Consider the following 18,989-nt stretch of genomic DNA (forward strand, 5'->3'; position numbering starts at 1 on the left):
TTTTGTCACTTGAGACAGGAATTATTGGCCTTGATAATTACACAACAAATTGTGGTTGCAAATTGTGGTTGATAATAAAGATGTCAGGTGGACAGATGTGTGATGAATTGCATAACTTCAATTTAATGTTTTATTTCATTTTTCTTTAGAGATGTGCATTACTGCCATCTACAGTTATGTTTTGGAAATGTTACGTAATGACGTTACATCTGCGACGGCAAGTATGACGCCTGCCATGCACCAGCGTTGCGACTATGTTGTGATTCCGTGGTGCTGTCAATGCTGGAAGTTCAACGTTTTGGAATCAGATACATTATTGATCGCGTAACTTTATCCGAGGTTGATATTGTAATGTTACTAAGTAACAAAAGACGAGTGTTACAATAGGTTGTAACTAATTCGCCTCGATATTAAGACGGGTGTATGCGCGAGACATGTGTGTCCATGTAGCTCAGCTAGTAGGATGAGTTGTCATCAGACTTCTGCAGCTGGGAGTGGGACCGACGACTATTCTGTTCAACAGGAAAACGAACTAGAAGCGCTTGCATCCATTTTTGGAGATGATTTTCAGGATCTGCGGAATAACCGTCCATGGAAGGTAGGCCTACTTTCAGCACAATTGTTTGATGAATAGAGTTCCTGATTGCTGACTTGCTAATGCGACGTGGTGTTGATTACACCAACAAGAACTCCTATATTTGTGTCCTTCTGTGTTCTGCTTTCTCCTCATTCAGATCAAAAGGCCACCCGAGGTATACCTGTGCCTGCGACCTAACGGACTAAGCAATGGGAAGGAAAGTTATGTGACAGTGGACTTACAGGTCAAAATCCCACCAACCTACCCAGATGTGTGAGTATCATTAGATCAATCCATCGATGGAATGCATGTCATACAGTATATCTTGCCCTAGATTCAGATGTATAATGTTAGATAATATTTCCTAGTATACACCACTGGGGCCACGTGTAGTCGGGCCAGCTGTTGCTGTCTGATGAAATATAAATAACAGCCGCCACCTCTGGCATTAGGAATACTTTGCCTGATTTGTATGTTCAACGTGTCTTTTGGTTTGATACAATCGCCTAATAATTTCATCTGTCTGGAACAAAATGGTATATGTTTTTAAGCACTTTGTTTGTTTGGGAGACAGGCCTCCAGAGCTTGACTTAAAGAATGCCAAAGGTCTCTCCAATGACAACCTCCAGAACCTCCAGACAGAGCTCACTAAACTGGCTGCAGAGCGGTGTGGGGAGGTGAGATAGACTTTTACAGGCCGGCAGACAGATGACAAACATCTCCACTGAACCCTTAGACACTACAATTATAATTTTGCTTTGGTCACGTCTTTGTGTAAGTCTCAAAATGACATATTTTCTCCATCACCTCCCCCTCTCTTCCCCCAGGTGATGATCTATGAGCTTGCGGACCATGTCCAGGGGTTCCTGAGTGAACACAACAAGCGTCCGTCCAGCTCCTTCCATGAGGAGATGCTGAAGAACCAGCGGCTGCATCAGGAGAGGCTAGCCCTGGAGGAGCAGGAGCGACTGGATCAATGCCGCAGGCAGGAGGAGCAGACGGTGAGGAGGAGACACACACAAACACACACACACACACACACACACACACACACACACACACACACACACACACACACACACACACACACACACACACACACACACACACACATGTACTATGTCTTTAAACCCTTTCATCGCTACAGAAATCTGAGATCATGGCTGAAATCCAAAGAAGAGAGGAGGAGAAACGAGAGGAGAAGAAGAGGAAAGAAATGGCCAAACAGGTGCCTTCATAATCTTCAAATGTTTACATTTAGCCAACTCACTTTTTTAGAACCAAGACTTCTTATCCTTCTTTGGAAAAGTGACGGACTTTAGGTTTTTAGGATACTGATCATCAATTAATATAATATTGTTTGAAACCAAATTAATTAAAATCATGCTTGACTTGACCTACATATTAAACATAAACCTCCATACAAAACAGAGCATGAAATGTAAACATATTCTGGCTTTGTGACTGCCCAGGAGCGCTTTGAGAGTTTGGACCAGCCTGCCGTGGAAAGTTGTTCTGTATTGGGCAGCTCACCTTGTTCCCCTGGGCTTCCACTTGAGCTCACTGAACCCAGAAAAGGGGCCAACCACCGGAGACGAACCAACTCGAACACCCGCCACAGGCACGGACCAGCAACATACATTCCTAAGATATAGCTCTGTGCCTGAACTACACGGAGTTAACTCTGCATGTTGTTTTTGTTGTCATCAGACGGGACACATACAGCGAGGATAGCCAACGCTCACAGGAAGTGCTTCACTTCAGCAACAGTACCCTGGGGGACATCGTAGTGCATAGAGGGAAGTGCCTAGGTAAGAGATTATAATTTCCTGTAAATCTCTCATTATGTTGTTTTGTAATGTAGGTTACTGTACTGTCAGTTGTGCGCCTCAGTATGCTATGTGTCTGTGTCTCTGGCAGGGGAAAGTGAGAGGCTTGGCCGTAATGTTTATAATGCGTTCGATGCGACCAACGGAGAGTTTGCTGTAGTATACGAGTGGATCCTACGCTGGAACAAGAAGATTGGCAAGTTCTTCACCAGCGAGGAAATCAGGAAGATTGACAATTGTAAAAAGCAGGTGAGTAATTCCTTGCTGAGATCCTTCCTGACATCAGATGCTATAGTCATAGATTTCAAGATATTATAACACAGATGCCTACACACTAAGTAATACCCTCTGTCCATTTCTTTATAGATCCATGGAGCAGAGAGTGAGCTGAACTCCCTGCTGAAGCTGGAGCACCCTAACCTGGTGCACTACCAGGCCCTGAGCTCCAGTGAGAGGGATGACTGCCTGGTGGTGGACCTGCTGGTGGAGTATGTCGGGGTCAGCAGCAGTCTGAGCCAGAGCCTGGCCAGCCAGACCGCCATCCCCCTGGAGCGCCTCCGTCTGCTCACCACCCAGCTCCTGGCTGCCCTCGACTACCTCCACTCCAACTCTGTTGTCCACAAACAGCTGGGCGCCTCTAGTGTGCTGCTGGACCACCAGGGCAATGTGCGTCTCACAGACTACAGCCTCTCCAAGAGACTGGGTGACATCTGCAATGAGGACATCTTTGTGCAGGCCCGCGTGCGCTTCTGTGAGGACATGCTTCCCACCAAGGCTGGGAAGAAAGGGGACGTATGGAGCCTGGGGCTTATGCTGCTGGCACTGAGCCAGGGGAAGGAGGTCAGGGAGTACCCTGTGTCTGTGCCCACCAGCCTGCCAGCTGACTTCCAGGACTTCCTTAACAGGTGCGCCTGCCTGACAATAACCATCAACTCAGTTTGGCCAGACAGCTAGTCTCAGTGACAGCTAGACAGCCCAGTCTCAGCCACTTCTTCCATGCCTGGACCTTCTCACTTTTTATGGTGGCAGTCAATTAAAACTTTATTTTTCTGTGGTTAAATTAAAATGTGTTTTACAGATTATGACTCATTAGCACATATGTTTTTTTGTATATCTAGCTAGATGATTTAGGAAACATGTCATCTTTATTATTCTTGTGATAGAAACCAGGCACACTGCACATACAGGTTAATTTTGATGTGTTTCACTTTCCTGTGCCTTTTGGCCTATTGTCCTCCTATCATGGACAATGTGTTAATCAGGGTTTGGTTGTCGGAGTTCGTCCTCTGTGTTTGGGTACCAGTGTTAGTGTAGCGTGGATGCAGAGTAACACAGTGTGGACCAGATGTTGATGGCCACAGTGGGCCTTGCCAGGAATCCCCTACATGAATGTTAGCTCTATTGGAAGTTTCCATGCGTAATGCAACGTTCACTGTTTGTGTGTGGTAGGTGTGTGTGCCTGGATGATTCTGACCGCTGGAACACCCAGCAGCTCTTGGACCACCCCTTCCTCAACCCTCCACTTCCAAAGACCCCTCTACAGTGCCAGGATGCTAGTCCAGAAGGTGACAACTTCTCTTTACAAAGTTCAGAACAGAGCCACTAGATATTTTCAGTCTTAAAATTGTTACCTTTCAGAGTTCTGATTGACCATATAGAGTCCTGACTGGTGTATTCTGTCCTCTCCCAGACAATGGGGATGACTTTGCGTCGTCGGTCATCCCTCACAGTCACATCCTCAACGCCCCGTTCAGCACTGGGCTGCAGAGGCAGTTCTCACGCTACTTCAATGAGTTTGAGGAGTTACAGCTGCTGGGGAAAGGAGCTTTTGGTGCCGTTATCAAGGTAAACCATGTTTAATATAGCATAGCTGACAGTAGCTTTCATAGCCTTCCCCTTTTCTTTTAGTCCATGGTTATTGTTCACATAATGTTTGTATTCTCTTGTCTCCCCACCCATCTTTGTTTCTCTTTCTGTCTGTCCATACCGCTCTCTTTGTGTGCAGGTCCAGAACAAGTTGGATGGCTGTTACTATGCTGTGAAGCGTATCCAGGTGAACCCGGCCAGTAAGCAGTTCCGTAGGATCAAAGGTGAGGTGACGCTGCTCTCACGCCTCAACCATGAGAACATCGTCCGCTACTACAACGCCTGGATCGAGAGGCACGAGACCCCCTCAACGGGGGTCCTGAGCTCAGACAGCTCCGAGCCCAAGAGCACAGCGGAGAATCTGCCCCAGGTCCGAGCCCCCTCTCTGCGACTCAATGAGCTGGGCTTCAGCATTCTTGACAACGTGGAGGACAACGCCCCTCCCCCCGCCCTGGCCAGCTCGGTGGAGTGGAGCACCTCCATCGAAAGGTCCTCTAGCGCCAAGTGTAGTGGCCACGAGACCAGCGATGAGGACGATGATGATGAAGAGGATGTCTTCTGTGCCTCGTTCCTGTGAGTTCCTTTGAGGGTACATCTGGTGCAGTGCCCTGTACACTTGATATACTGAAATAAAATGCACTTTTTGATATCTGTTTTGTTTGCGTCTAGCCCATCAAACAGTGACTCAGAGAGTGACATCATTTTTGACAATGGGAATGGCAGCATATCTCAGGTTAGTGTTCACATTATTGCCATAGTGTGTGTTACTAGTGTGTACAATTTCACCAATTACATTCAATGTAATCTCCATTCCCAGGAGCCAAGCAAGAGAGTGGAGGGTGACACGATAGATAGCACAGACTCGGAGAGGCCACAGCTCATAGCACATTACCTTTACATCCAGGTAAGGCTCAGTTCACTAGCACTTAACTAATACTACACTAGAGGGCACTGTTTTATGTCTGATATCTAACCCAGGGGTTCTCAAACCTTTTGTGCCGTGACAGAAAATTAATCAGAGACCCCCTCATAATCAGAACACAACTTATATATATGTGTGTGTATGTGCATATGTATGTATGTATGTATGTATGTATGTATGTATTATTATTTTTTTTTTTAAATAGTTGATCTGGCCGTGGACACCCTGACCCACTTTGAGAACCCTGATCTAACCCGTGTTCTCTCCTCCCTCCAGATGGAATACTGTGAAAAAAGCACTTTGCGAGACACCATTGACCAGGGCCTCCATCAGGACAACAGTCGCCTGTGGAGGTTCTTCAGGGAGATCCTGGATGGCCTGGCCTACATCCACGAACAGGTCTGTCTGTAAAGCCCCATCTCCCCTAATCAGAGTGCACTGTAGGGTTCAATGTCTGCTTCAGGGTGTGGAACAGAGATATCATGTTAAGATCATAGAGTTGGAGAAGAGTGGAGAGAGAGAGGGTACTGTCCTGTCACATTCGGTTAAGAGGTAGGAAGTCCAGGACAGTCACTGCTTGTGATTATGTTGTTCCACTCCAAGTATCTGCTAAATCTTCAGATCCCAATGTCAAAGAAAGGTTTTGCTAGGTTCATGGTGGACATTGATATGGGATATAATTTGTGCTGTACGAAGTGTTTTGAAATGTGTTTGATGCAAAACGGTGTTTTAAAGGATCCTCTTCTCATTTTTTCAAACGCTCAAATGTTCTGGCATACATGTTCCTTCCTACCTATACACCAAGAAGCCAAGCTGTCACAGCACGGCTCAAAACAACGATGATTACGCGCATGACATGCTTCTAGCCATGGTTCCAATTAGCACTAATTGATCACCTCCCCATCACCCTTCCAACAGGGGATGATTCATCGAGACCTCAAGCCTGTCAACATTTTCTTGGACTCTCAGGACCATGTGAAAATTGGAGACTTTGGCCTGGCCACAGACCATCCTGCTAATGTGGTATGCCTTAATGTCCTCAGCTTCGCTGTCTCCTGGTGATAGAGATGAATTAACTGATACCTTGAAGTTCATGTTGAGGTCTATAAGTGGAATTTTGACGCTGTATCAATTTAATGTATTTCTTGTGTTTTTTGTCTTAATGTCAGAATTGTAATGCGTTATTGCCTTCTGCAAGCCCAAAAAAGTCAAGAATCAACAAATAAGTGGTTTTGACTGTACATTTAATTTCCTCATAGGCTGCAGCAGGTAAACTGGATATTGAGGAGAGTGGCTCTGTTCTGATTCTCAAATCGGACCCAACAGGTACTGAGAAGCAACATCCTTCCACATTAAACTGTCCCAAGTGTTTCAGGCTTTGTGACTCTGTTAAGCTCATATTTTCTACCTTGTTATTTCTGAACAGAGAATATGACTGGTATGGTTGGTACTGCCTTGTATGTCAGTCCAGAGGTGCAAGGAAATACTAAAGCCACTTACAACCAGGTAAGAAATACAGTACGAATGGAACAAGCACCAAAGTCAATTCAGAAGAACAAAATAAAGAGGTATTGTCTCAGTACAATCATTCATAAAAGATCTCAAAAGAAGTCTCAAAAGAATTATACTATCTTATAATGACTTTTTAAGGCCCTTGACTCCTGGGTGGACCACAGACTAATGTCCTCTGTCATTTTAGGCAGTTCAAGGTTTTCCCAACGGTGTTACTGTATTCTCACTAGGAAATATATCATTCTGAATGGACTGTATGAACCTGATGTAAAAGGGGAGAGGGTTCAACCCGTGATCTGTGTTTCTCCTCAGAAAGTGGATCTGTTTAGCTTGGGTATCATCCTGTTTGAGATGTCCTACCGGCCCATGACCACCGGATCTGAACGCATCTCAGTCCTGAGCCAGCTGCGCATGGTGAGTCTGTCCAGCGAAGGGAACACAGACGGGTGTAGTGTGTGGGGGGGGGGGGGGGAGGGGGCACGGGAAGGGTCTCAATCACTCATCTTTCATCACTGTCCCATTACTCTGTCATTCCACTCTGCAGGAGGACATCCACTTCCCTGAAGACTTCCCTGAGTGTAAGAGTGGAATGCAGGTGACTAAGGACATATTCAATTCATGTTACACAAGTTATACTCTCAGCTCTGTGAATTTTTGTGAAGCTATGTATAAAGTAGAAGTAGTTCACATAGTCTGATGATGGGAAGTTTAATGAAACCAAACTGAGTGACATTACACGGTATGGGCCGATTGACTGATCAATCTCCCTGTGTCTATCTCAGAGGAAGGTGATTGGCTGGCTGTTGAACCATGACCCGGCGCTGCGTCCCACGGCCCAGGAGCTCCTGAAGAGTGATCTGCTGCCCCCGCCCCAGATGGAGGAGTCGGAGCTCCACGAGGTCCTGCAGCACACCATGGCTAACGTCAATGGCAAGGCCTACCGCACCATGGTCAACCAGCTGTTCTCCCAGAACACCTCCCCCGTCATGGACTACACCTACGATATCGACCTCCACAAGGTACCAGGCTACTGCTCTGGCCAACACACCGACACATTGGACCAGACCCCTCAAACCTGACCTAGCCACACAAACACAACACAAAGCCAACCAGACGTTAAAGCTTGGGTACGATTATTCTTTCTGCCATTTCATAGCGTCTCAAACCACTGTTTGTGACAGACAAGTATTGGAGAATTTGTCTTTTTCTCCAAGTATTGGAGAATTTGGCTCAGAATAGAATGGTCCAAAGTGGGAAGAGCTACCCATCTCCTCCTGTAGGTGTCACTGTTAACACAGTAATGATGCTGGTCCTGTGTTCCGCTGCAGTTCTCCCGTCATCTGTTCCACATGATGTTGGGATTGTTTAAGCTTTAATCGATGCCTTTTGATTCATAACAGACTGTTTGTTTTGTTTTGCTGCAGGGTAGTTTTAATTTCAACAGTGCTAAATTGCAACAGTATGTGTACGAAACAATTACCAGGATCTTCAAGAAACACGGTGAGTCTGGACTTTTTTGTCCCATTTTAAGAGCTGAAGTCATGTTTACTCTCTTGTGCAAACGACTTGACCCATTCCACTCTAACTCCCTGTTATGAAGACCTCACTGGGGGCCTTGACTTAAACATCTGCTCCCATATATACTGTTGTCTCTAGTGACTAATTCTAGGCAGATGTTTGGTTATACACTGCTCAAAAAAATAAAGGGAACACTTAAACAACACAATGTAACTCCAAGTCAATCACACTTCTGTGAAATCAAACTGTCCACTTAGGAAGCAAACACTGATTGACAATAAATATCACATGCTGTTGTGCAAATGGAATAGACAACAGGTGGAAATTATAGGCAATTAGCAAGACACCCCCAATAAAGGAGTGGTTCTGCAGGTGGTGACCACAGACCACTTCTCAGTTCCTATGCTTCCTGGCTGATGTTTTGGTCACTTTTTAATGCTGGCGGTGCTTTCACTCTAGTGGTAGCATGAGACGGAGTCTACAACCCACACAAGTGGCTCAGGTAGTGCAGCTCATCCAGGATGGCACATCAATGCGAGCTGTGGCAAGAAGGTTTGCTGTGTCTGTCAGCGTAGTGTCCAGAGCATGGAGGCGCTACCAGGAGACAGGCCAGTACATCAGGAGACGTGGAGGAGGCCGTAGGAGGGCAACAACCCAGCAGCAGGACCGCTACCTCCACTTTTGTGCAAGGAGGAGCAGGAGGGGCACTGCCAGAGCCCTGTAAAATGACCTCCAGCAGGCCACAAATGTGCATGTGTCTGCTCAAACGGTCAAACAGACTCCATGAGGGTGGTATGAGTGCCCGGCGTCCACAGGTGGGGGTTGTGCTTACAGCCCAACACCGTGCAGGACGTTTGGCATTTGCCAGAGAACACCAAGATTGGCAAATTCACCACTGGCGCCCTGTGCTCTTCACAGATGAAAGCAGGTTCACACTGAGCACATGTGACAGACGTGACAGAGTCTGGAGACGCCGTGGAGAACGTTCTGCTGCCTGCAACATCCTCCAGCATGACCGGTTTGGCGGTGGGTCAGTCATGGTGTGGGGTGGCATTTCTTTGGCGGGCTGCACAGCCCTCCATGTGCTCGCCAGAGGTAGCCTGACTGCCATTAGGTACCGAGATGAGATCCTCAGACCCCTTGTGAGACCATATGCTGGTGCGGTTGGCCCTGGGTTCCTCCTAATGCAAGACAATGCTAGACCTCATGTGGCTGGAGTGTGTCAGCAGTTCCTGCACGAGGAAGGCATTGATGCTATGGACTGGCCCGCCCGTTCCCCAGACCTGAATCCAATTGAGCACATCTGGGACATCATGTCTCGCTCCATCCACCAACGCCACGTTGCACCACAGACTGTCCAGGAGTTGGCGGATGCTTTAGTCCAGGTCTGGGAGGAGATCCCTCAGGAGACCATCCGCCACCTCATCAGGAGCATGCCCAGGCGTTGTAGGGAGGTCATACAGGTACGTGGAGGCCACACACACTACTGAGCCTCATTTTGACTTGTTTTAAGGACATTACATCAAAGTTGGATCAGCCTGTAGTGTGGTTTTCCACTTTAATTTTGAGCGTGACTCCAAATCCAGACCTCCATGGATTGATACATTTGATTTCCATTGATCATTTTTGTGTGATTTTGTTGTCAGCACATTCAACTATGTAAAGAAAAAAGTATTTAATAAGAATATTTCATTCATTCAGATCTAGGATGTGTTATTTTAGTGTTCCCTTTATTTTTTTGAGCAGTGTATATACATGTTATAGACCTTTATACAGCTGCGATTCTTTATTTGAGTTGTTTATTCAGTTTCTATATTATCTGCTTCGTCCAGGTCAATATATATATATATATATAATGCAATATGCAAAGTAGATACTGTACATGGCTGGTGGGCACACTGGTTGAATTTGAACTTCCATATTGCGTTTGAGGTTATATTTTTATGTACATTAAACTTATTAACATACATTAAACATAGTGTTTCTGTGGCTGTCTGTCCAGGGGCTGTGCGTCTCCAGACCCCCCTGCTGCTCCCCAGGAATAGGAAGCTGTATGAGGGCAGTGAGCTGGCCTGCTTGATGGACCACAGCGGTATGCTGGTCACCCTTCCCTACGACCTCCGGGTGAGCATCAAGAAGCGGGAAGTACTACACCGTGATCGTGGCACGCAATCAGAGTGGACTACAGCCAGGATAACCTCAGGACAACCCTGGAACATCCTAGGGACTTAACTGTCTGTTTCCACATAGGGATTTATTGTAGTCTTGCATGCACTGTTTATTGAGTCTCTCTTTTGTCTCCATTCCAGATGGCATTCGCAAGATTTGTGGCCAGAAATAATATTACCCATTTCAAGAGGTAAACTTCATAGGAGTCAATCACTGAATTCTTGAGTCTATGCATGTTCAGTCTTTGCATGTCAACCCGAGCATGTGTTTATATCCAGCATAATGTAACGGGGTGTGTGTGTGTGCGCAGGTGGAGCATCGAGCGTGTGTTCCGGCCCAGGAAGCTAGACAGGGCTCACCCCAGGGAGCTGCTGGAGTGTGCCTTTGATGTCATTGTCCCTGTCACCAACAGCCTGCTGCCTGATGCTGAGACCATCTTCACCATCTCAGAGATTATCCAGGAGTTCAGTGTCCTGCAGGTACGAGTACTGGACACTTCCTGTCTGGCTCACTCCTTTCACCGTGTTACTACCCCTGTTACAGTCTAGTTCAGGTCACAGACCATACTGTCCTTCCCTTATAGCAGGTCACAGACCTGTTCACTCCCTGGACACTACACAGGGATTTTTCTGCCATTGAAATTCTTGGGCAGGAAAATCACTTTCAGTGTAAACGTAAACGACTAAAACCAGATATAAAGAATGTAGAAAAAGTAAATGACCTATGTATTTTTTAAGAATATAGTAATTGAGAACTAACAATCACCAAAATATAATCTAGACAGTCAGGGAGAATTGAAAATTCTAAAAAAAACTATTTACCAGTATAGTTAGAACACAGCATTAGCCATTGCAAAATGCATAGAATTGCAGGAAATTAGCTTTAAAACTTTAAAAATTCTCTCAGCTCCGTGGCAGAATATGTAAAATCACACTAAATTTGTTTTAAAACTGCAGCATTTCTTCTCGGTTGCATGGCAAAATGTGTAGAATTGCAGGAAATTGTCTTTAAAACTGCATAAAATGTATCTTAGCTCCATGAACAAATTTGTAGAATTGTAGGAAATTGGCTTATAAAAGCAAAAATGTCTCTACAACGTCAAGATGGGGGCCTCTAAAATGTTCTCTAAAATTCAGCCAGGCCGACCGCAATCCCTGCCACGCTCACCACCTAAGCTCCATTTTGATCCAGAAAAAAACCTGGTACAGTAGGCCCAGTTCACTCAGCATGAGCCCAGTCCCCCCAGAGGACCACCATAGCTCCAGGCCCCCTCTAAAAGGCCCTCTCCCTGATTGCACCATTTACTGTATATTCCCCCTCTCTGTGTGAGAAAGCTGTTAAGAATGTGTGAGTCACTGAATGAGAGAGCAGCAGCCAGCCTCTGTGGCCATTTCACTGAGCAGTCCTCCTACAGTAGTGGTTTAGGGATGAGATGTCCTCCTACAGTAGTGGTTTAGGGATGAGATGTCCTCCTACAGTAGTGGTTTAGGGATGAGATGTCCTCCTACAGTAGTGGTTTAGGGATGAGATGTCCTCCTACAGTAGTGGTTTAGGGATGAGATGTCCTCCTACAGTAGTGGTTTAGGGATGAGATGTCCTCCTACAGTAGTGGTTTAGGGATGAGATGTCCTCCTACAGTAGTGGTTTAGGGATGAACGGTCCTCCTACAGTAGTGGTTTAGGGATGAACGGTCCTCCTACAGTAGTGGTTTAGGGATGGACGGTCCTCCCACAGTAGTGGTTTAGGGATGAACGGTCCTCCTACAGTAGTGGTTTAGGGATGAGATGTCCTCCTACAGTAGTGGTTTAGGGATGAGATGTCCTCCTACAGTAGTGGTTTAGGGATGAACGGTCCTCCTACAGTAGTGGTTTAGGGATGAACGGTCCTCCTACAGTAGTGGTTTAGGGATGGACGGTCCTCCCACAGTAGTGGTTTAGGGATGAACGGTCCTCCTACAGTAGTGGTTTAGGGATGAACGGTCCTCCTACAGTAGTGGTTTAGGGATGGACGGTCCTCCCACAGTAGTGGTTTAGGGATGAACGGTCCTCCTACAGTAGTGGTTTAGAGATGAACGGTCCTCCTACAGTAGTGGTTTAGGGATGAACGGTCCTCCTACAGTAGTGGTTTAGGGATGGACGGTCCTCCCACAGTAGTGGTTTAGGGATGAACGGTCCTCCTACAGTAGTGGTTTAGAGATGAACGGTCCTCCTACAGTAGTGGTTTAGGGATGGACGGTCCTCCCACAGTAGTGGTTTAGGGATGAACGGTCCTCCTACAGTAGTGGTTTAGGGATGAACGGTCCTCCTACAGTAGTGGTTTAGGGATGAACGGTCCTCCTACAGTAGTGGTTTAGGGATGAGAAGTTCTCCTACAGTAGTGGTTTAGGGATGGACGGTCCTCCCACAGTAGTGGTTTAGGGATGAACGGTCCTCCTACAGTAGTGGTTTAGAGATGAACGGTCCTCCTACAGTAGTGGTTTAGAGATGAACGGTCCTCCTACAGTAGTGGTTTAGGGATGAACGGTCCTCCTACAGTAGTGGTTTAGAGATGAACGGTCCTCCTACAGTAGTGGTTTAGAGATGAACGGCCCTCCTACAGTAGTGGTTTAGAGATGAACGGTCCTCCTACAGTAGTGGTTTAGAGATGAACGGTCCTCCTACAGTAGTGGTTTAGAGATGAACGGTCCTCCTACAGTAGTGGTTTAGAGATGAACGGTCCTCCTACAGTAGTGGTTTAGGGATGGACGGTCCTCCCACAGTAGTGGTTTAGGGATGAACGGTCCTCCTACAGTAGTGGTTTAGAGATGAACGGTCCTCCTACAGTAGTGGTTTAGGGATGGACGGTCCTCCCACAGTAGTGGTTTAGGGATGAACGGTCCTCCTACAGTAGTGGTTTAGAGATGAACGGTCCTCCTACAGTAGTGGTTTAGGGATGAACGGTCCTCCTACAGTAGTGGTTTAGGGATGAACGGTCCTCCTACAGTAGTGGTTTAGGGATGAACGGTCCTCCTACAGTAGTGGTTTAGAGATGAACGGTCCTCCTACATTAGTGGTTTAGAGATGAACGGTCCTCCTACAGTAGTGGTTTAGAGATGAACGGTCCTCCTACAGTAGTGGTTTAGAGATGAACGGTCCTCCTACAGTAGTGGTTTAGAGATGAACGGTCCTCCTACAGTAGTGGTTTAGGGATGAACGGTCCTCCTACAGTAGTGGTTTAGGGATGAACGGTCCTCCTACAGTAGTGGTTTAGGGATGAACGGTCCTCCCACAGTAGTGGTTTAGGGATGAAGATTGTATTTGTGCTCAGATGGAATGGTGTATTGGTTGTGTGGTGGTGTAATGGTGTATTGTGTGTGTTGTGTTAGGAGAGGAACTACCACATCTACCTGAACCACACCAGTCTGCTGAAGGCCATCCTGCTACACAGCGGAGTCCCAGAGGACAAGCTGAGCCACGCCTCCAGTATCCTTTGTGAAGCCATGGTTCGTACTCCGCCCACCGCACTCGTGCAAATTAAACATACACCATGCATGCGTAGATTGTGTGGTAGAAGTTTTGTCCATAACATCTTTGTTCTACCACTGGAACTGTAAAATGGTATCCTGTCTCTGTTCATAGAGTGAAAAGTTGACTAGGCGAGAGGTGGAGGCCAAGTTCTGTAACCTATCTCTGTCCAACAACAGTGTAAGTATCTACTGTTTCTTCTGGTGTTTTATGACATGTCTGGTGAAATCATCAGTGTGTCCACTTTGACTCTGCTCAGAGGGAAGATACTGGTCAGCTTTTCTTGAACATTGCCTTGCTCTCAGCTACAGATACTGTATTTTCTCTCTGTTCAGATCTGTGTGTGATGTCTGTCTTTCCCTGGCAGTTGCAGACGCTGTATAAATACATAGAGCAAAAGGGAGACCTTCGGGACCTGGTCCCCCTCATCACCTCTCTGACCAAACAGAAAACTGCCGTTACCCAGCTGGCCAAGCAGGGCCTCAGAGACCTGGAGGAGCTCACTGGTCTGCTCAGGAGACTGGGCGTCAAGCTGCAGGTACTGCTACTCCCTCTCACCCTCCATCTTGATTGTTACCCCAGGTGTATGAAGTGCATGGAGAGAATGGTATTGAAATGTGTTTTGCTGTTGAGTGAGTGAGTGATTGATTGATTGATTCTCTCTCGTGTCTGTGTCTTTTAGGTGGTGGTCAATCTGGGTCTGGTATATAAAGTGCAGCACCATTGTGGGGTCATCTTCCAGTTTGTGGCCTTCATCAAGAAACGCAGACGCACAGTGCCAGACATCGTGGCTGCAGGAGGGAGATACGACCACCTGGTAATGCGCCCATCCTACCCATGCCGCCAACAGATTATGTCCCAAGTTGGGTCCTTGGAAGTGTTGAACTATCAGGGTTTCTGGTTCTCTTCCTGTAGATCCTTGAGTTCCGTGGTCCAGCGTCCTCTGCTCCTGTCCCCTCGGCAGTAGGGGCCAGTGTGGCTTTGGACAAGGTCTGTGCTGCCCTGGCAAACATGGAGGAGCCGGTGAGAACACTTCATCAGTGATCATGACCCACAGACACAGAAGGTCATATTTGAGGATGGCTTATTACTTTCAGCCTCCATTAAAGTTATTATCCTGCCTCTAAAATGTAGCTGTTTTGGGAAAGGCTGTACTGTATATTTCTATACTGTAGAATGACAGTTGATGGGTTTACCCCCGAACCCTCTGTAATCAAATCAACTGAATTTGTGTGGAGCTCTGTGTGTGTGTGCATGTTTAAACCTAACTCCCTGCCTCCTAGCCCTCTATCAGTTCGTGTGATGTGCTGGTGGTGCCTGTAGGCCACACCTCCATGGGCAGGGCCATCAATGTGATCCAGAAGCTGTGGACAGCAGGGGTCTCTGCTGACATCGTCTATGATGTGTCACAGGTAAGTGATGAGCAGCCTGTAGCACCTTCTGCTGTGACAATATCTAACCAACAGGGGGCAACACCTCTATTCTCTTCTACCCAACATGGACAGGGGTCCAAACTACCTGAGTTATTTACTGTGACAATGTCTGGACCTGTAAACACTCAGGCGAATGGGATCCATTTTGAGGTTACTTGTATAATCCTGTTAGTGTATCAGGTTTAAGAAATACGATGAAACATCTCTGTTACTGTATAGAGTTTTCTACGCAGTTTTTATTTTCAGTTTTTAGTTGAAGTCTGTTGACCAACTTTATCCTGAGAAGAGTTTCAATGTGTTCCAGTGTACTTGTTGTCATCCTGTTGCATGTGGGTGGTGTAGTGTGACTGCTGTTCTGGTGCCATGCCTCGTCCCATTCTTCATGTTTATGTGACAGCCTGATCTCAGGCCAGGAGCTGTATGTCACTACTGCTGTGTGTGTCTCTCTGGCTGGCCCCCACAACCTGGTGTTAGCGTGCAGCTGACAGCTCTCCTCTCTCTCTTACGTTGAAACTTTCCCTCTTGTTCTCTTCTTTTATCCTCTTTTCCTCTGTTTACCTCACCCTTTTCTCCCTTGTCCTCTCCACCATTCCTTCCACCCACTCCAGTGTCCTCCCTCTCTTCTCTACTTTTCATTTGATCTCTTCTTTTTCTGTCTCTGTGACTCTCTATAACGTCACTGATTGCCCAACTCCATCCCCCTGAGCCCCAAGCAGCAATTAAAAGCTTTGCTTTGTCTGAGCTCACGCTGCTTTGCTGGAGAGAAACAACATGTCACTCCAAGTTGTTAGGGATGCCTGCCTTATGGACCAGCCAGCCAGCTGGGGGAGGGGGGGTAGTGTGAGAGACAATATCCAGTGTTCAGAGTTTATTAAGTGCTGAGATGCTCCCCTCCTAACACCTTTCACATGCACTGCTTTTACTGGCCAAATCTCCAGTAAATGATAATTTATGGTCCGTAGACGGTTCCTTTCTTTTAGCTTTTCTAGCCAAATATGGTGAACCCTATCTGAGGTCAGCTGGGAGGCATATGGCCGAAAGCTGGTCGACCCTCAGGCATCCACAGTGGCAGAGCTATAGCCTCGGCGGTCTCAGTGAGAGAGCTGCTGTGAGCAAGCTGTTGGGGAGAGCAGAGCAGAGAGGTGATATACAGTACAGGGATTGTTCCTCAGCAGAGTCTGCTGCTCTGTTCTGACTCAGCATTGCCTGCCAGTTGAAACCTGTCTGTCTGTATTTGATTAGGATAAATCAGCTCTGCTGCTCACACACAGCCACGGGTGAGTACACTACCCGGACAGGACCAGGTTTGTGCAATGGGCAGAGTTGCTCTCCGTTCCAAGCTAAACTTGGTTCTCCGCCACTCTGGAGGAATTTGAGGCACAAGTGAAGCGTTCCCCCAGCACGCATTTCATTTTCCAGGCTTTATGCTGTCTCTGCCACCCCTGCTCGCTCTCTCTCCCACCACATCACTTGCTCTGATCTCAGTGTAAAATGGGGGGAGTTTTCTGCTTTTATTATTACATTCCTGCCGTATTGTCCAACACGTACGGCACACACTCTTCGTTTGCTTGCACACTCCGTTTGCACAGGAACTGATGAGTCATAGGAAAGCCACTGAAGCCTGCCTGATCCCAGCTTTCAGCACACCATGAAACCACCACGACTGCTTACAGCTCTTACTCTTAAACAGACAGCCCACTTTGATAAATACGCCACAAACTAACTTTCCCATAACCCCACTGTCATATTACAGGAGAAACATGGAGCTGAAGGAGAGCTTATCCTCAAACGAATTCACTGTATAGTGTTGAAGGGGTCCACTTGCTCTCTGTAACCACTTAACTCTGTAGCTCACTGTTACCACAACCCCTATAGCAGGGATCATCAACTAGATTCAGCTGCAGGACAATTATTTTTCTTGAGCGGATGGTTGGGGGGCTGGAACATAATTACAAATAATTTGTAGACTGCAAATTGACAGCAAGAAGCCCAGATAGATGTAATATTTGACTAAAACATAATCATTTTAAACCTTGATTACATTTGTATACGATCTATCAATTAAGCGTGGAACTACTTGGGAACAGATTTCCCCCCTAAAAACACCAGGAAATCAGCTCCAAGTGTCCAACAATGAAAATGCATTGGGAGGGGGCTCGAAAAATTTCGGGGGCCAAATAAAACCCTCCGCTGGCCCAATTCTGCCCGCAGGCCACCAGTTTGGGAACCCTGCTCTATTGTAAGTACATGCAGGTTACAATTCACCAAAACCATACAGTTGGTCAATCCACATATAGTAGTAGTAACTGTAGATGTAAATCTGGGTCTAGAAATGGGTTGCAGGATCTGGAGCTCGTTGGTACATCATCATCTTGGGAGCAGTATACACCATATTTTCACTTGGCTATTACAAAGTAGTGTTTTCTTCCCCTCTGGATCTGACTGTGTTGTGTTCAGTCCCAGGAGACTCTGCTGGAGCACTGCAGACAGGCTGGCATCACCTGCATGGCCCTGGTCTCAGACAAGGAGGGGAACTACATCAAGGTAATAATAATAACTATTCATTTTATATAAAGCTTGTCCAGATGCTCAAAGCTGTGAGGGCAAACGGGGTGGTGAAACTCAATATTAGGAAGGTGTTCCTAATGTTTGGTATTCTCAGTGTATATGGTATTGATATGAATGCCCCAAAATACGAGAATTTGGAGTGAAAGTGTGTGTTGGAAGCAGGTCTGATTCCCCTCCCTATCCCCTGTGTGTCCCCAGGTCAAGTCCTTTGAGAAGGAAAGGCAGTCAGAGAAGAGGATTCCAGAGTCTGACCTTGTGGATCACATTGTTCAGAAATGTCGGACCAAATTCTATGAGGAGAGAAATGTCAGGTGACAACACGGTTTACTAGCCCACGCACAAACTCTGTTCTAGACTTCCAGTGAAGTTGGGGAAAGAGACTGACACAGCGGTGTTGTTTGTCTCCTCCAACAGGGAAATCTCTGAGGCTGTCTCTCTTCAGAACTCCAAGGGGTCACTCGTCAGTACCTCAGGTACAGTTGAACAGCCTCTTGACCCTGTGTCCAAGGATGACCCCATTACCTTTGACAGAGAGCAGAGCAGTAATTATGGTCCTCTGGTTTCCTATGAACCTACTTTGTTCTGGGTGTAAGTCCCTACATGGTGGCAGAGCTTTGTTAAATGGGTAATCAAAGAGCGATGGTGAATATGTGAACTACCAAGTGATTAGTGGTAGTGTTACATTTCTCACCACCTCTGGCTCAGATGTACAGTAGATATAAACCTTAATACAACACACTGGACTTATTAGTCTGGCTAACAATGATGGCTTCTCAGTCGACTGGTGTCTGTGGGTGGTGGTGGGAGAATGCTGTAACAGCTCTGACATATTGCCATGGTCTCATTAGGATTGTGTGTGTGTGGTGTGATCTGACAGGATCATCAGAGCAGCATGGGAGCAGTGCCTCTAGTAACATGAATGTGAACCTCCTCACCCCGGAGAAGGTGTCCTCTAGCACCAGACGACGCTACGAGACCCAGGTCTGTCAATCAATCACACCTGTCACTCACACCTTTCCTGGAGTAGGCTATAACAGACAGAAAGACATACACAACAGACAGACGGACCGAGCCAAGCCCAGTCATGCAGCC

General features: G+C 46.7%; 1 protein-coding gene across 1 annotated transcript in view; it reads left to right on the forward strand.

Annotated features, from left to right (window-relative positions):
• Nucleotides 1–222: 222 nt before the first annotated feature.
• The window catches only part of eif2ak4 (eukaryotic translation initiation factor 2 alpha kinase 4), a 25,033-nt gene continuing 6,266 nt past the window's right edge, over nt 223–18,989 (forward strand). The window contains exons 1-35 of the mRNA XM_071366173.1: nt 223–598; nt 735–850; nt 1,152–1,254; nt 1,405–1,578; nt 1,725–1,805; nt 2,050–2,198; nt 2,288–2,388; nt 2,498–2,655; nt 2,773–3,311; nt 3,856–3,971; nt 4,097–4,251; nt 4,412–4,845; nt 4,942–5,005; nt 5,090–5,176; nt 5,471–5,593; nt 6,113–6,217; nt 6,454–6,520; nt 6,621–6,700; nt 7,019–7,120; nt 7,251–7,301; nt 7,489–7,725; nt 8,131–8,206; nt 10,227–10,348; nt 10,534–10,583; nt 10,704–10,872; nt 13,758–13,874; nt 14,011–14,076; nt 14,264–14,434; nt 14,579–14,713; nt 14,812–14,919; nt 15,180–15,308; nt 17,787–17,873; nt 18,096–18,208; nt 18,312–18,370; nt 18,775–18,878. Of these exons, the coding sequence (XP_071222274.1) occupies nt 464–598; nt 735–850; nt 1,152–1,254; nt 1,405–1,578; nt 1,725–1,805; nt 2,050–2,198; nt 2,288–2,388; nt 2,498–2,655; nt 2,773–3,311; nt 3,856–3,971; nt 4,097–4,251; nt 4,412–4,845; nt 4,942–5,005; nt 5,090–5,176; nt 5,471–5,593; nt 6,113–6,217; nt 6,454–6,520; nt 6,621–6,700; nt 7,019–7,120; nt 7,251–7,301; nt 7,489–7,725; nt 8,131–8,206; nt 10,227–10,348; nt 10,534–10,583; nt 10,704–10,872; nt 13,758–13,874; nt 14,011–14,076; nt 14,264–14,434; nt 14,579–14,713; nt 14,812–14,919; nt 15,180–15,308; nt 17,787–17,873; nt 18,096–18,208; nt 18,312–18,370; nt 18,775–18,878 (4,683 nt within the window). The 5' untranslated portion in view covers nt 223–463. The remainder of the gene's footprint in view (nt 599–734; nt 851–1,151; nt 1,255–1,404; nt 1,579–1,724; nt 1,806–2,049; nt 2,199–2,287; nt 2,389–2,497; nt 2,656–2,772; nt 3,312–3,855; nt 3,972–4,096; nt 4,252–4,411; nt 4,846–4,941; nt 5,006–5,089; nt 5,177–5,470; nt 5,594–6,112; nt 6,218–6,453; nt 6,521–6,620; nt 6,701–7,018; nt 7,121–7,250; nt 7,302–7,488; nt 7,726–8,130; nt 8,207–10,226; nt 10,349–10,533; nt 10,584–10,703; nt 10,873–13,757; nt 13,875–14,010; nt 14,077–14,263; nt 14,435–14,578; nt 14,714–14,811; nt 14,920–15,179; nt 15,309–17,786; nt 17,874–18,095; nt 18,209–18,311; nt 18,371–18,774; nt 18,879–18,989) is intronic.

Source organism: Salvelinus alpinus, chromosome 25 (assembly GCF_045679555.1).
Source record: "Salvelinus alpinus chromosome 25, SLU_Salpinus.1, whole genome shotgun sequence".
Lineage (NCBI taxonomy): Eukaryota > Metazoa > Chordata > Actinopteri > Salmoniformes > Salmonidae > Salvelinus > Salvelinus alpinus.